Genomic DNA, 17,082 nt, shown 5'->3' with positions numbered 1-17,082 from the left:
ATGATGAAAGAAAGGATTGCTTTATCTTAAGTCATGGATTTTGGAGAAATGTGGATATATATATATATTTTTAACAAAATGACAGATGAGATTACTTGTCTCTATTAGAAAGAGGGATGAGTTAGACCAGTCTTGCCATGTAACTTCATGTAGATGAAATGTGTAACGTTTGTTTAGATTAAAAAGCAAACACACACTGTGCGGAGGGAAGGAGACGATAAATGCCCAAATGAAGTTAGTCTAACTTTATCTAGGAGGTAATGCAGCAGAAAGAGCCTGAGCTTCTGGAGTTAGGCAGAGCTCTGTGGCCTTGAGCAAGTCACTTGACTCCTCTGGACCTCGGTCTCCTCCATGATTAAATGAGTTATGGTGTTGGAGGAGAATATTGAAAGTGCCTAAAGAACAAACAGACCTGTGTTGGAAGAAGTGCAGCCAGAGTGCTCCTTGGAGGCCAGGATGGCCAAACTTTATGTCTTATACTTCGGACATATTGTTAGGAGGGACCAGTCAATGGAGAAGGATATCATGTTTGGTAAGGTGGAGGGTCAGAGAAAAAGAGGAAGACCCCCAATGAGATGGATTGGCAAAGTGGCAGCATCAGTGGGCTCAAGCGTGTCAATAACTGTGAGGTTGGCCCAGGACCAGGCAGTGTTTTGTTCTGTTGTACACAGGGTTGCTATGAGTTGGTACTGACTTGATGGCATCTAACAACAAAATTATTAAACTTACAAGCATCTAGCAACATTCTTACATACTATGTTGTTGTTGTTGTTCTGTGCCGTGGAGTCGGTTCCGACTCATAGCGATCCAATACAGGGTTTCCAAGGCTGCAGATCTTTACAGGAGCAGAAAATCTCATCTTTCTCCCACGGAACAACTGGTAGTTTCGAACTGCTGACCCTGAGGTTAGCAGCCCGATTCGTAACCACTATGCTACCAGAACTCCTTTCTTGCATACTATAGATGCTCAATAAATGTGAATGCTCTCTTTCACTACCTGTCCCATCTCTACATCATTCAACAGCAAGTCCAAGTCCAAGTTCCTCCCTACATTCATCCTGACATGGAAGCAATGTTTTCTTGTGGTCAGTGACATAGATAAAAAGATAAAGAAACTTAAGCATAAAAAAGAAAACAAACAAACCATAGTTCTAAACCCACAATCTGAGAAATTGTCTTTCTTCATGCAGTTTCTATTCCAGGTTTTATGTGGCCAGTATGGGAACCCTGTGAAAGCAAATGTTAGTTAAAAACTGTTTACCAAAGGACAGGTAGTTAAACAACTTGTACAGCTGAAAGTATTGTTATCACAAACCTAAAATAGGTTTTTTTTTTTCCCCCCTCCTCTTTCTTTCTAAACCTTTATTTGTAAAAGAAGATATTTGACAGAAGTGTTTAAATATATCCTGAGGAGGGCAGAGGAGTTTTCTTCCCATTTTTTTCTGCAGAGCCACTGTCTGACCAGACTTCTGTAGCACATTCTGCAAAGTACCATGAATTCTAATTGAGGAGATAAATGAAAACACTGCTACATACACCTGTGAGTTATTCCTCTGTTGCCAAATAGATGACTGTCTCAGCACTGCTGGAGCCTGGTAGGCTCCACTAATCACAGAGAACACCAATTTATCATACTTCCTTAGTCAGTACAAACGTTCAGCCAAGCAGTTGTATCGACTTTTTAACATACAGTATCAATTGCGTATCAAGGTAAGAAAATAGAATAAAGAACACTAAACCTGGGTGAGGTTATATGTTTCCAATTGCAAATTGAGACCGAAACATTTAACAAAGTTGTAGTTGTTAGGGGCTATCGATTCAGACCCATAGTGATCCTGTATAGAGTTTCTAAGGAGTGGCTGGTGAGCTTGAACTACCGACTTTGTGGCTCACACTGACTTTGCAGTATGGCTCATTAACCCACAGTGCCACACCAGGACTCCAAACCTCAGGTATTAGAGATCTTCTAATCCTTTTACAAAGGCACAAATTGCAAATCATGCCAGAGTGGCTTTGCCTAACGAAGTCTTTACTGCACAGAGCGCCTGAGGCACAGCCTCCTCTTTCTAGAAGCTCTCCCACTAGGAGTCCTCTCAAGTTAGTTATGCTCCCTAGCTATAAAGTTACAAAAATATCATGTTGTTCCAGTGGTCTGCATACACAAGCTCCAAGCTAGAGTAAACCGAGCGATGTGTCTTGTTCGCAGATTATGCTCCATTGTGACTGGATTATTAATTCCAACAGAAGTTCATGGTATTTTGTTGACTAAGGTCTGAATTCTTCATACTGAATTAGAATAATGTTAACATACCCTAACATGCACCTCCACCAGTCCTCTCTCAGGTTTGTTGTTGTTGTTGTTTTTTAATTGACTTGGGGTAAAGGCATTCAACTGTGTTTGTTATTGTTATATGCCATGGAGTGTATTCCGAATCATAGCGACCTTGTATACGGTTTCCAAGAAGCGGCTGGTGTAGAGATCATAGCCAATTATGGATAACATTATAAAGACTGGGAGTTCTAGAACACTTAGTTATGTTCATGCAGAATCTGTACAGAGACCAAGAGAGAGTCACTGAAACTACAAGGGGGAATACTATGCGGTTTCAAATTAGGAAAGCTGTGTGTTAGGGTTATATCCTTTCACTAGCCTTATTCAGTCTGTTTCCTGAGCAAATGATCTGAGAAGCTAGACTATATGAAGAAGAATGGGGCATCAGGGTTGGAGGAAGACTCACTGACAATCTTCGATATACATATAAGACAACCTTGCATACTGAAAGTGAAGAGGACTTGAAGCACTTCATGATGAAGATCGAAGACTACAGCCTTCAGTATGTATTGCACTTCAGTATAAATAAAACAACAGTCCTCACAACTGGACCAATAAGCAACATCACGATAAACGGAAAACCGTCTGAAACTGTCAAGAATCCATAATCAATGCTCATGGAAGCAGCAGTCAAGAACTCAAGCAATGGATCGTATTGGGCAAATCTGCTGCAAAAGTGTTAAAAAGCCAAGATGTCACTCTGAGCACTAAGGTGGGTCTGACCCAAAATGTGTTCTCATATGCATGGGAAAGGTAGACAATGAGTAAACAAGACTGAGAAGAATTGATACATTGGAATTATGGTGTTGGTGAAGAATATTGAATACACTGTGGACTGCCAGAAGAACAAATAAATCTATCTTGGAAGAAATACAACCAGAATGTTCCTTAGAAGGGAGGATGGCAAGACTTCATCATTCGTACTTTGGACAGGTTATCAGGAGGGACTATGCCTGAAGGATAGCATGCTTGGTAAAGTAGAGGGTTAGTTAAGCAGTGAAATGAACACAGTGGCTGTAACAACGGGATCAAACTTAGCAAAGATTGTGAGGATTGTTCAGGACTGGAAATTATTTCTGGATCACTATAAATCTGAATTGACTCCAGTGCATCTAGCAGCAACAACATGTACCTGATAAACAAGTTGTATGTATCTAAAATAATAAATGACTGATGGGTTTGAGCTGCTGACCTTGTGGTTGCTCAGGAGGATGTTGCATTTCATTTGTTATTGCTGTTTGGTGCCATTGAGTTGGTTCCAACTCAGCAATCATATGCACAACAGAATGAAATAGTGTCTAGTTCTGCATTACCTCACAAATGTTGTTACACTTGAGTCCATTGCTGCTGCCATTGTGCCAATCCATCTCGTTGGGAATCGTCCTCTTTTTTGCTGACCTTCCACATTCCCAAGCGTGATGTCCTTTTCCAGGGACGGGTGCCTCCTGATGATATGACTGAAGTATGAGAGACTAAGTCTCCCCATCCCGGCTTCCAAGGAGCACTCTGAATGTACTTCTCTGAACACAGATTTGTTTGTTTGCTCATTTAACTTACTCTTTATACTCGTTAGGGAGCAATTCCTAGGATAATGTCATATTTGCATAGTTTCAGCCATCATTGGTTTCTCTGCCCATTGTACAGCAACTGGTTAGGAAAAGTCTTAAATAGAATATATACGTGTGAAGGGGAATGCCTGGAAATAGTAGGTCAAAGCCCAAATTATCATACTTTAAGGGGATGGCTCCTGTGGCTCTCTAAAGAGGGGACACAGTAGTGAATGAGTAGTAGTAGGCCTAACCAGACGGTAACACAGCAGTCAAAGAACCACGAAATAGTTTTCCAACATCCAAGCATGTTACATTGAATTTAGAACTTTCCTTTTAGGTTGGTGTTTTAAAAAAAAATCTTAATTTCCTTCTAAGCATATTTTTTTGGGTTGTCAGGGCAGAAGTGCCAGCTGTTAGCCTATTAAGTCAAATCTAGGCACTAGTTGGTGTTCACATCCCAACTGATGTGACTTTGGGCACATCCTTGGGCCTCAGTTTTCTCCCTTGATAAATGGTCTTGAAGACTCTTTCCTGCTCCAACATGCTATGCCATTTTGCATATGTCAGAGCTTGCAATCTGTGACCAATTCATTCCTCAGTGAGACAGTAATAGTACCTCAAAGGCAGAGACATTTATCAAGTGTATGCTTCTAACTCAGAACCAAACACAAGAGATTGAATCTGTGGTATAATGACAAACCAGCTCAAGAAACAATTCCATGCACTGGTTTCTAGAGTCAGTTTATTTCAGCATTTTCAGAAGTCATAAAACTACTGTCAGGCAAACAGTAGTTACGAGATAAATGGCTTCACAACCCTGAGAGATGAAGACCCTTCCCCACTTGGGTGGACTCATTCATTCCCACAGTAGCCTGGAGTGAACTGTGCCTTTGTGACGCTGTTCACAGTTTTTTAGTTTTTCAACTCCTTTGTCATATTCATGCTACACTTAAGCACTTGAAAGGGGAACACAATGGATAATCTAAGGAAAAGAATACAGTATCTCCATCCCCCAAATTCTGTATTCATGGAGGTCGTACACTTGGTAGGTCATAGCCTAGTGGTTCACCTGACACCATCTGCCTGTCCCAACACAAGACAACCCCCTAAATGAATAGAGCTCTCTCTAAGATCAATGTAGAAAATCATCTCATAAGGAAAAGGGAAGTCTCCACCCCGTATTTTTTAAGATTACCCCTCCATTTTTTTTTAAACGGAATATTCAATGAATGATTACTTTTATGCACTTAAATTCAGTAATTATGGGTATAAGAATTGATGCTTTTGAGTTATGGTGTTGGAGGAGAATATTGAAAGTGCCATGGGCTGCCAAAAGAACCAATAGATCTGTGTTGGAAGAAGCGCAGCCAGAGTGTTCCTTGGAGGCCAAAATGGCCAAACTTAATCTCTCATACTTTGGACATGTTGTCAGGAGGGACCAGTTGCTGGAGAAGGATATCGTGTTTGGTAAGGTGGAGGGTCAGAGAAAAAGAGGAAGACCCCCAATGATATGGATTGGCCAAGTGGCAGCATTGATAGACTCAAGTGTGGCAACAATAGTGAGGTTGGCCCAGGATCAGACAGTGTTTCGTTCTACTGTTCATAAGGTCTCTATGAGTCAGTACCAACTCGATGGCCCCTAACAACCACAACAATGGGTATTCAGAGACAAACAAGAAAAGCTCCCAGTGTCATTCAAAGGTTCATGTTTGTTGGGGGAACCAGTCATAAAGTTTAAGGAAAAATCTGCAGAAGTGGAACAGAAGGGATCTTTGAAGATGTGGACTTTGAAGAATATATAGAGTCTTGCAAGGGAATATGGGCCTTCCTTCCCATAAGCATCAGAGACCAGCTTCTACAAGCAAAGGCACACAGGCAGGAGCAGACATGGTACTTGTGAGGTAGACTGAGGGGTGGTCAGTGGTTCGTTGAGTGGGTACCCTGGAGAACACTCTGGACACTGTTTGGGGTCCTCAATCGGAGGAGTGACCAGGTGACATATCTTTGTGCACTGGGCATTGGGGATGGTGGGAAGTTAATGAGTAGGGAAGGGGCTGAACTTTGTCTGTTTGACCAGGAGAGCTGAGTGCAGGTAGACGAGGCCAGAAGTGAGGACTGCAAGGAGAGCTCTCTCTTGCATGTCAGAACCAAACCAGTAGATGAAATGTATAGCTTAGTGACAGGCTCAAGAAACATCAGCAGGAAACTCAGGCTTCCCTGGCAACTGCCCTTGACAAAGCAGATAGCACACTGACTGGGAGACAGAAAGTCTGGGGCTTTGGACTCTGAAACAGGTTTACTGGAAGAACCTGGATGTTAGCAAATCCTCCTGTCTTGGGGTGTATCCATTTTGCCTGTAGCCTTACCTGCCCAGCCGACTGAAGACAAAAGTATTACAAGAGAAATGCTTTGAGTATGTCAGCAAGAATGAAAAACACAAACAAAACATCAACCTGTAAAGGGAACTTCAGTTTTCTCATCTGTAAAATGGGAGAAAGAAATCCCTCCCCTATCTCTTATTGGGAGGATTAATTGAGGTAATGGAGGGTGACAGTGCTTTAGCAACTTCCTAGAGCTGTACTGAAAAAAGTAGGGGTTAGTGTTGTTAAGTGCTATGGAGTCAGGTCCAACTCATAGCGACCATGTATAGGGTTTCCAAGGAGCAGCTGATGGGTTTGAATCACTGTCCTTGCGGTAAGCAATCCATTGTTTATTCTACAGTGCCACCGTACCAGGACTCCAAGGGAAAATTACTATTACTGCTAAGTGCCTACAAGTTTGTTCCCACTCATAGTGACCCTGTATAGGGTTTCCAAGGAGCAGCTATCTACCTACAAAAGTGACCCAGATCAAAACAAGCTTGTTTATTCCCCAGTGAGAAAATCCCTTCTGCCTGTCCCGTGCCTAAGAGACAGGCTCCTGATTTCATGGTTTGTGTCCAGGGTTTTGGGCTTTGTGTCCAAGGTTCCTTCAGTTTTTCTGTAAAGTTATTTTAGCTTGTAAATGGGTATGCAGGAATAGCACCTGGATGCATGTGCTTTGCCTGTGCCGTAGGGATTTGGTCTCTATTCAGTAATATGTTAGATCCAAGTGTTATAGGTGAGATAGGTATATTAAGCCCATTAAACTCTTGGCCTCAGACACCCTGCCCTGAGTGCTTGCACTAATTTATTTACTCGGTAATTGTCAAACCTTCACCAGGGGTTCTGTCAGTCTCTCTCTCTCTCTCTCTCTCTCAAGCTACTCACCTGCCTTACTCTCTGTAGGTGATAACATGCAACTAGACCTGAAAAGGATGATGACAAATGACCACATACTCTGGGGGGATCATTACAAGTATTTTGGTACATCAGTGAAAAACCTGTTTTGCTAGGTATTCTCTGATGAAATGTGGAAGGGATCTTCTAAGTATGAATTTACTTTTCGTTGTTCTTAAATCGGTCTCCTTTGCCTTTAAGAACAAGTGGAGAAGGATATTTGGGAGGGACGGTTGCAACATGCTGACTCATCCAGAGTGTTGAGAAGAACGAAGCAATTTGTAAAAGTGATATTATATCAAGAGCATTGGGGAAAACAAAAGGATAAACTCCAGATGTACATAGTTCCAGGGAATCAATTTGACTGATGTTCCTACCCCATGTCTTCTCCCCTGTCTCAGCCAGAAACATTTTCTGTTGATATGAGCACAGCGATTGGTTTCCTCTGTCCTTTGTCATCAAAGTACTAAGTACTTCATAAAGATTTAAGAATTTATCACTTTCTTAGGAGGTGGTAAGGAATTTACTCGAAATGAACTTTTATGCTTAAAGTAAATTCTTCTGGAGTGTTCATTTCCAACTTTCATTTCAGTTTCACTTAATGTAAAGAGAGATGCCTTTAGTTTATCTTCATAAGGCATTCTAATTGCAGCTAGTTCCTTTGGGTTTTCACGTATAGAATGATCTGTAGTATATTCCACAAAATTTGTTATATATATATCTTGGTGGTTTTAAGTGAAATATTGAGTGATTCTATATGTGAACAATGAATGATAGTTTCATAAACAACCCATAGGAGGCAATCATAGCTTCAGTTTAGCACTGTATAAATGTGAGCTCTGGTAGCATAGTGGTTACGAATTGGGCTGCGAACCTTAAGGTCAGCGGTTCGAAACTACCAGCTGCTCCGCAGGAGAAAGATGAGGCTTTCTACTCCCGTAAAGATTTACAGCCTCGGAAACCCTGTACAGGGTCGCTATGGGTCGGAACCGACTCAATGGCACTTAACAACAACAACAAATGTGTGTTACTATTCATAGCCTGTAGAGGGTGCTAGGAGTCCTGGTGTGGTGCTGTGGAATATAGCACTGGACCATAAGGTTGGCTGGTTCAAATTCACCAGCTGCTCCTTGAAAACTCTGTATGGGTCACTATGAGTTAGAAAACACAAATAGATACATAAAGAATAACATACAGAGTAATAAAAATATGATATATGCATAACATAATAATTTTTGTGCATGATTGTGTAGTGTGTATATGAAAGGGAAAGGGTAGGGGAGAAAGGGGAGAAATAATCTGGTCTGTAAATCCATCTGCTTGTCTGATGTTGGGATGAATGGCACTTTCAGAAGCTAGAACATATAATAGAACAGGTAGTTGACACAGGCTGCTAAATTTAGAGACTTCTGTGTAGCAGAGCACTATAGGTACTATTGTTCATTTTAACATTTTCCCCTGTGTATTTGCTTCCAAAGCATCAGAATTATCTCATTTGGACTTTCTTATATATAAAGGTTGCTAATCCCCAAGTATGAAATATGTCATGCTTGTAAAAATTGGAAGTTTTTGAAAGGAAATGAATTGTCTCTGCCACCACCCCCACCACCCACAACTATCCTACTTGAGATGGTGAAGGTACTTGACTCGATATTTACAAACCAACACACAATTGCAAGAGTCAAACATGGTTTTGGTTCGAATATGTTGCTGGAAAAGAGGTACACTGACAAGTCTATTGATGTGTAAGAAACACTATTGTTAATCCTTTTTGTTTGTGTGTACGCACAAGTTAAAATCTAGGGTATATAAAATTAAACGTCATAAGGACAATGTAATAAGTAGGCATCTCAAGTATTAGGTTGTCTTTATTATGCAGCATAAATGGCTTTGTAACTCTATAATGACAGTCTGCCAACGAGTTCAGAAGTGATAGGTACTGATGTAGTTTAGTTGTGTGTGCGTGTTGAACAGTGCTTTATCATCTTACATTCTTGGGAAATCTTTTTCATTCAATAGAGATATGGAAATGTTCTTTTTTAGGTTGGAGAAAATACACAGTGAAGTTCCCCTATGAAGGTAGAAAAATTTGAATAAACTTAAAATCTCTAGTTTATGAATGTTTCTTCTACTTGAGATAATAGGTAGGCACTTAGCAATTATGAAGAGGACAACCACCGTTTAGTAACCCTACTATGTACCAGAAGGCTCCGGATTAGAGAAGTGGGTTACCAGAGCAGTCAACCACAATCTAATGTGCCTTTCCCCCACAAAAAACAATTGTTGGTTCTTTTTTGTTTAAATAAGTTTCACAACTCTTTAAGAAATAAAATCTAAGTATTTTCACCTGTGTGCTTAAAGAAGTTTTTTTTTTTTTTTCATTTAAAATACTGAAGAAAAAAGGATTTAAACTGAGAAAACCAGAACTAATATTGTTTCCTTCATCCTTTTTCTCTTAATTTCCTATTGTTCTTTATTCCAACAGGCACACACACATTTAAATGTACACAATTGGAATCATACTGTTTATAGTCCTATATCCTGCTTTTTCCACTTAACATACCATGAGCATTTTCCATGTCATTAAATATGCTTTGAATATGTTCTTGGCCACATAAAATTCCATCCTACTGATGCACCTGTTTTCTTTTAAGCAAAGACACATGCCATTTTTTCCAGTCATGCTGGACTCTTACAAGCCAAGGAAAATACTTAAGTGTTGATCTACCATAAGCCTCCTGCATTTCAATTTTGTATTTCATTTATAAAATGCACCCACAGTGCTAACACACCTCTGGACACTATATATAAAGGATAGTTAATAAGCACTTTCAAGAAAATACTAGTCAGCTCTGTCCTCTTGAAGTTAAATATTAGTCACCCATATCAGCATTACAATATTGGTGTCAACAAATGTCACAACTGCCTTTTCCACTTGTGACAGCTACCAACAACTTCAAACTCTTGAGTACCCACTTCAAACACTAGCGAGTATGTATAATAGTGTCCTAAAAGTCTCAGAACAATTTTAAGCTTTAATCATCTCCAAGTACAAATAGGTTACAAATTTACCAAAGAAATCCTCTGAATTGTTGTTTTAGTCTGTTTGGAGGATGAAGTTTGGTTCTCACATCTTGAGGGCTATCCATAGCCCAACTAATGTATCAGTAATACACTAAAGCACAATGAATCTTTCAATCCTCAGGAGGGCACTGTGGAACTATGTTCTAGAGTTGTCCACAGTGGGAAAAGGTTCTTAATTGTTTTGTGAGTGTAAAACCAGGCCTCAACAGAGACAAAATTTTTATATTTTCATTTAATTTTAATTAAGAACAAGCCATAAACGCATTTTAAAATGTAAAACTGAAAATGTGTGTGTTATTTTATGAATCGTTTCATACTGAACTGGGCAAATTCAAGAATGGTTAAGCCGTTTTGAGCTGGAAAGTCGGCAGGTAAGAAAATTCTTTTTAAGTACTCTAAAATACCAGTTGACAAGTACATTTGGGAAGAGCTGGCCTGAACCAGGTACGTTTCTGGTAAGTCTGCAATTTCCATTACTCAGACATCTCAGCACTATATTATAAAACCATGTCATTTACAACTCCTCCAAGTTTTTTAAGGCCTCTAGTGAGAGAATAAGCTTTTAGTGTTTTTCACACCCTTTAGAATGAAATTTAAAAATTAAAATTGTTACATGCTTTCTCAGGGAAAACAAAACACCGAAATCATCATTCAGATAAAATATTATAGGTTTATTTAAAACTTAATTCTCACCTTGAGTATGCAAAATACAAACTCCACAAAATGTTCATTTTTCTTACTTTGTAGTTTACAAATATACAAAATAGAAGTTTGCTTAAATTTATATTACATATTTATTAAGGCAAAGAACTATATAGAAAAACACATTTGTTCTGCTTAAGGCATACTTGGGAATAAACCATTGTACAAATTATTGCACATCTGAAACCACAGTGCATAAACAAGGCTGCCTGCATAAAAAATGTTAAAGAAGTAAACCAGGTGTATTTACCTGACTTAGGTCATAAATGTAGATCGGAAGACAAAAATAGATTTTCCTTGTCAAAGTATGCAGCAGTTTGAGAACTTTGGCTTCCTCATTTGGTACCTTTAGAACCAAGACTCACTAAGCACCATCATTTAGGCTATTTTAAAACACATTTTCTGTACCTGAATTTCTTCCTTTTCTTCTAATATAATAATGGCTTTTAGAAGGCAAAGAAAATACAAGGTGATCTTTATACTTATATTGCATCAAACATAATTCAAGGGAATGTGTTTGCATTCCTCCTCCCAGTTCATGGATCTAATTTATACCCTGATAGCCACAACTTCCAGTCCCCCCCTTGGCGTTTTGTAAGTCCAGGAATATTCAAGTTGGATTTAGATTGGAATGATAGAAGATCCAGTCAAAGACCCCGTATCTGTTCTTTTGATTTTTTTTTTTTTTTTTTTTTCTTTTGGCTTCCTCATGTCTCCTGATTATCCATTCACAAATGGACTCTGTTGGGAACTTGACCATGATTGTAGCGCCTTCCAGCCGGGCTCCTTTCCCTCACTGGGAAGACAGTGTCAAAGGTAAAAATACTGAATTCTCTTCTGGCAGTGTGGGTCATATGCACTGTTTGGGCTTTAAAAGTGCCTCTTCATGTGTAAGGCGAGGTGGTCGGATCTGGAAAACGCCCGGTCACACTTCTGGCACTGGAAGGGGCGGTGTCCGGTGTGTTTGCGGTAGTGCCGTGTCAGTTCATCTGAGCGGGCAAATTTCCACCCACAGCCGTCCCAGTCACAGTGGTAAGGTTTTTCACCTGTAAGGGGAGTCAAGAAACAAAACAAAACAAAAACCAAAACAAGAACAAAAACCATTGAAGTCATTGTGGTAATAAAGCTGACCCTATTAAAAACCAAGTCCAAATATTAGGGCAATTGGGCAACTTAACCATACTCCATTCTGAAAGAATCCAGGAATGTCTTCATACTATGGCAGGGTCCCATTTAATTTTCAGATCATAAATAGGACAACGTTATAGGATACAGTGGAATCCTAGTATGGCGCTGTACGATATTCACTAATCAGAATGTCCACAGTTCAAAACCACCAGCCACTCCTTGGAAACCCTATACAGGGTCACTATGAGTCAGAACTGGCTTGAGGACACTTAACAACAACACTGGTAGGAGAGAGCTACTCCCAAAGGGTTTACAAGGTAAATCATTACAGAAACTGACTACCACGTTGTTCTCCCCCAGAAGAGATTGGTGGGTTAGAATCAGGGACCTTTTGGGAAGCAGCAGAGTGGCTAACAACTGTTAGGGAGGACTAACATCAGGGAGGGCCCTTGTGACCCCACTAAATATCAAATCTAAATTGATACAGGAAGCAATTTTTCCAGTACACACATTTGTTAATATAATGAAAACTACACTTAAATGACAAATACTCTGCAATGCCATTCTTAAGCCAGAATTTCCTTAGTGATCGGAAACACTAAATTCTTAAAATTTAAGTAAAACCTTACTATTAATACTAGAACTACTAATAATAGAAAAGGGGGTGGTAACTCCGGGATGGAAACAGCCAATGAAAATAGTTTAGAAAGTTAAAGTGATTTTTTTTAAAGAAAAAAATCATTACACTTGTGTACTACAAAGTATTAATTTCTTGATTATATGGGCACCACTTTACTCAAGCTAAGAGGCCCACACAGAGGCGGAATCTCCCTGCCTTTTAAAGGACTAACGAAACTGCACATTCAAGACAGATACCATCCATCAGGCAAAAGGCTCCTGGGCAAAACAGGAGGCGTCAGCTTGCTGTCCTCATCTATGATCCCAGGAGATGAAGGAGATAGTACGAGCCCCACAACTCAAGGGAGACCTAAGGCGCGTCCACAGTGAGTCTATGGAGCTCCACACCAACCTTATTCCTTTGCGCAGCTTCTGCACACCTACCTGTGTGAGTTCGCAGGTGTGCCTTGAGGTGCGAACTCTTTGTGTAGGTTTTGCCGCAGCCAGCATAATCACAAGTATGGGTGGCCGTTCTTTTCCGGGGCCATGACCTTCTTCCCCTCTTTGGCTTGGGCTCCTCTGGCAAACAGGATCCCGGTGGCATGAGCTCTAAGGGTGAAGAGGGTGGGGTCAGCATCGCCCCATGCATCCCGTAGGGTCGGCACACACAGGGAGCCCCAGCCCGAGCCACAAGTCCCCCCCGACTGACCTTGATAATGGAGCGGTGTCTGGAGCTGGTCTGGCAGGAAGGGTGGGTAGTTGGGCCCGGGGTGGGGATGGAAGCCAGGAGGCAGCGGTAGAGCGGGGTGACAGTCTCTGCTGCTCAACAGTTCCTCGGCACCCAGGGTCTGGGTAGTCCTGCTAGGGAGTTGCCGCCCCAGAGGGAAGTCATGTGTGGGAGGCCGGTGGCCGTTACTGAGCTGGGGTCCGGCGCCCAGGTGGGCCTCTAGGGGTCGACCGACGGTACAAGAGGAGACGGCCTCCTGCTTGATCTTGGGGCACATGCGCGGCGGCCCGCCGCTGTAGGGCGCCACCACCACTGGGTGGCTGCCGTCAGGGCTGCTTTTGCTAACACTGATGACCGACGGGCTGCCGTATTCGCTGCCAGGGGCGCTCAGCGACGATTTCAACACGAACTTGCCGAGTAGCCCGCCCCCTGGCGGCGGCGGCTGTTGCGGTGGAATGTACACTGGGTCCAACTCAGGCCTTAGGAGCTCAGCCACGAAGCCGCCCGAAGGGCTCACGTCGTTGATGTCCGCCAGGTTGAAGGGCGCCGTGGGAGGGGGCGCAGACTCCCGGCCATAGATGAGGCTGCTACCCGAGCCACCTGGCGCCACGCCCGGATCTCCCCCCGCTCGCAGCGGATAGCTAAAGCTGCAGGTGGAGGGTGCGCTGGCGGGGCCGCTGCTCGATGGAGAGGACGAGGATGAGGCTGAAGCCGAAGAGGAAACTGTGGCAGCCACTGACTCCTGATGGGACAGCGAGTTGGAGAGAATAAAGTCCAGGTCCAGGAGATCGTTGAACTCCTCCGTCTCTCTCCGAGGTAGGAGCGCTGGGTTGCTGCCACCGCAAGCGGAGCCGGCTCCACCGCTCTCCAGATCTGCGGCCACGGTAACCGCCGCCAGGTCGTAGGGGCGGCCGGAAAGCAGTGGAGGAAGTCGCTTCATGTGCGAGAGCTCCTCCTGCCAGCGCTGAGGGGTCAAGGGGAGAAAGACTGTCAGTGGCGGGTTTTCGGCACCAATAGATGTGCCGGTCGGCCGACGGAGCACACACCACTCAGGCCTGGAAAATGACCAATGAATTAGGTAGTGCGCGGGGACCCCAGTGGAACGCCGTAATCTCGGCCCACACCTGAGTCTAAAGACAGGTGGGTGCGTTGGTGTGGGGTGTTATGTTGTCTGCCTGAGTGAGCAGGAGTGAGCGCGACAGCTCGCCAACCCCAGTCCTTCCCTTTCCCGATCTCAGGGACGCTCCCGCCGCCCCCGGAATTGGGACACCATAGCTCTCTCGGTGCACCCTCACTACGGGACCGCCTACACGCCAAGTTTACTCGAGCCCAGTAGGTTTCCGTAGACCTAGCCACCTCCAAACCTGTGCTAACCTGATGTGCGCCACTGCGGTTCCGCAGCACCAGGACCTCCCGCACAAAGGCAAGCGCGCAGAAACCACCGCTGTAAGGTTGCGGAGACCGAACAGTGAGCAACTCGCTTCCCTCCCCTGTGCCTGTCCAGGACCCTAAGGCTCCACTCTTCTCCCACCCCACTCACAGAAGCTCACGGAGAGTTCCAGGCGGCACAGGGCAACACTCACGTTATTTGGGGCACCTGCCGGACGCAGTGTCTTCTCCCTTCCCGCTGGGCCGGACGCGAACGTGGAAAAAGACGGGAGTAGAGCGTCGCTGACAGCCATGTCAGACTCGCCAGGTGGCTGCCTATGGGACAGGCGGGCGCACACAGAGAGCCGGAATCAGGGGGCCGTTCACATAGCTGCCCCCCGCCCCACGTTTCCTGGGTCCTCGCCCCTCCCTGCTTCCAGCACCGGAGCCGCACCTACCTCATTAATGTTGGAGGCCCAGAAGGTCCTCAGGAGCCCAAAGTAGAAAGGGTGTCTGAACCCCAAAGTCAACGAAGAGGGAAAAGATTTAGAAATGAAGCCCAAACCAAAAAAAAAAAAAACAACAAAAAAAACCCCAAATTGCCCAAGGTCCTTCTTCTTTGGATTAAGATAAACTTTAAGAAAAGTTCCTTTGTATAACAAGTTCTTAAGAAAAGTTGTAAATTCAAAAAATTGATAATCAACAAGTCGAGTAAGTAGGTCCCGTGGCTGGCTGCGTTCTCCTTAGCTCAGTGGTGTCCCCCTCCGCTGTCTCGATCACCGCGGCTGTCGCCGTGGGCACAGGGGTTGTGGCCGGGGCGGCGGCGGCGGGCGGGCGGCGCCACCAGGTGAGACTGGCTGCGGCGGCGCGGAGCTGCGGACTGGGCGGCGGCGCAGGGCGAGAAGTCCAGGGGGCTACGCTGGGTGCACGCGGCCATGGGCGCGGGCCGCAGGCGGGTAAATAGGTGGGTGGGGGGCCGGAGGAGGGGCGGGGAGGGGCACTCGGCAGCTCCCTGTGCCGCCACCCGCCGCCACCTCTGCTCCCCACGCGCCCGCAGCCGCACTCACTCTCTCGGGCCGGGGAACTGCCGGCTGCCGCCGCGCGCTTCGTACTTATAACTTCTCGGCTCCCGCCCTCCCCGCCTCCTCCAGGCCGCGCGCCAGAGCCGGCCAGCAGGCACCGCCTTTCCCTTTCTTCTCCCCTCCTTCCCCCGCCTCCCTTCTGTTGCCATGGCAGCTAAATAAACAAACTGGGGCGCACGTGGGGGCGGGGAGAGGGAGGGGCGCAGGCGGGGCCGGGCTGGGTCATGACGCCAGCCCGGCAGCTGGCGGGCAGGAGCCGTGCTGACGCCGGCGGCGGCTGCTGCAGTGGCCGATCCAGCACTGGGCGCTAGGTATGGGGTGCCAACCCAGTCACCTCAGGATCTGGGCTGTCTTCTCCTTAGTGCTCGGCTCCCTGAGTTTGAAGGCTAAGACAGAGACTGAGGGTGGCGGGGGGAGGCTTGTAACGAGCCCCTGCCCCAACTCCCACAGGAGACTGCTGCGTAGTCTGCGCACTGAAGAAGGCGCGATTATTCGCGTGACTCATCCAGCCCTCCCTCTCACACGCACGCAGGGGCCGGCTCTATCCCAGGAGTGCCAGTGCCGGCGTTTGGCCTGGTCTCGTACGATCGTCTTCTTGGTGTCTTCAGCCTAGGCAAATGGAGAAAGGGAGAAAGAAGGGAAAAGGGAAAGTGGTCGCCTAGGACTATGAGATAATGACTGGGAACCAGAGAAGGTCAAAGGAAACTTCTGAGCCGGGAAGGGGAGAAAGAGACTGGAATGGGAAATAGAGATACCATATTTGGTTTAGTTTGTTTGGTTTTGATATTTAAAGAAAGTGGAAAGGAGTGAAAAAGCTTAAGATTTACTTGTGGGTGGGCAGATAGGGCCTGTGAAGCGCGGAGGTACCTTTAAAAGGATCTCAAAGCACTTTACAAGCCAAGCATTCTCTTCACTTTGTGGATGAAAAAAACTGAGTCATAAAGAAGCGAAATGGTGAGGTAAAGGTCAAGCGACAGCGCGCACCATTCGGCCCAAGCTCCAGGCAGGTTAGTTCCAAGTGGCCGCATGCTTGGAAATGGAGTGATGCAGTGGAAGCAGGATTCCCGAAAAGTGCACCCCAAGCTCGCGGCAGCTGCCAGTGCAGACCGGGAGGAAAAAGGAAGAGTCCATCATTATTTCAGTTTTACCACGCTGCCTCCCCACCCCCATCCACGTTCTCAGTATATAATCAGTAATTTTCCAGTAGGAAAATGTTTTTGTCCCCATCGTCTCT

At 44.7% G+C, this 17,082-nt stretch overlaps 1 protein-coding gene across 1 annotated transcript; it reads right to left on the bottom strand.

Moving 5' to 3' along the window:
* Positions 1 to 10,873: 10,873 nt before the first annotated feature.
* Positions 10,874 to 15,852, bottom strand: KLF4 (Kruppel-like factor 4 (gut)). Its single transcript, XM_006864691.1, has 5 exons — positions 15,225 to 15,852; positions 14,982 to 15,102; positions 13,381 to 14,362; positions 13,116 to 13,280; positions 10,874 to 11,971 (listed from the first exon to the last, which is right to left on the bottom strand). Exons 1-5 carry the CDS (start codon positions 15,227 to 15,229, stop codon positions 11,796 to 11,798), a joined length of 1,449 nt encoding a protein of 482 aa, XP_006864753.1. The 5' UTR covers positions 15,230 to 15,852; the 3' UTR covers positions 10,874 to 11,795.
* Between the last annotated feature and the right edge of the window lie 1,230 nt (positions 15,853 to 17,082).

The sequence above is a fragment of the Chrysochloris asiatica genome, unplaced genomic scaffold (genome assembly GCF_000296735.1).
Source record: "Chrysochloris asiatica unplaced genomic scaffold, ChrAsi1.0 scaffold00069, whole genome shotgun sequence".
Lineage (NCBI taxonomy): Eukaryota > Metazoa > Chordata > Mammalia > Afrosoricida > Chrysochloridae > Chrysochloris > Chrysochloris asiatica.
Note: the sequence above shows the minus strand (reverse complement) of the source record. Positions and strands in the feature narration are given on the sequence as shown.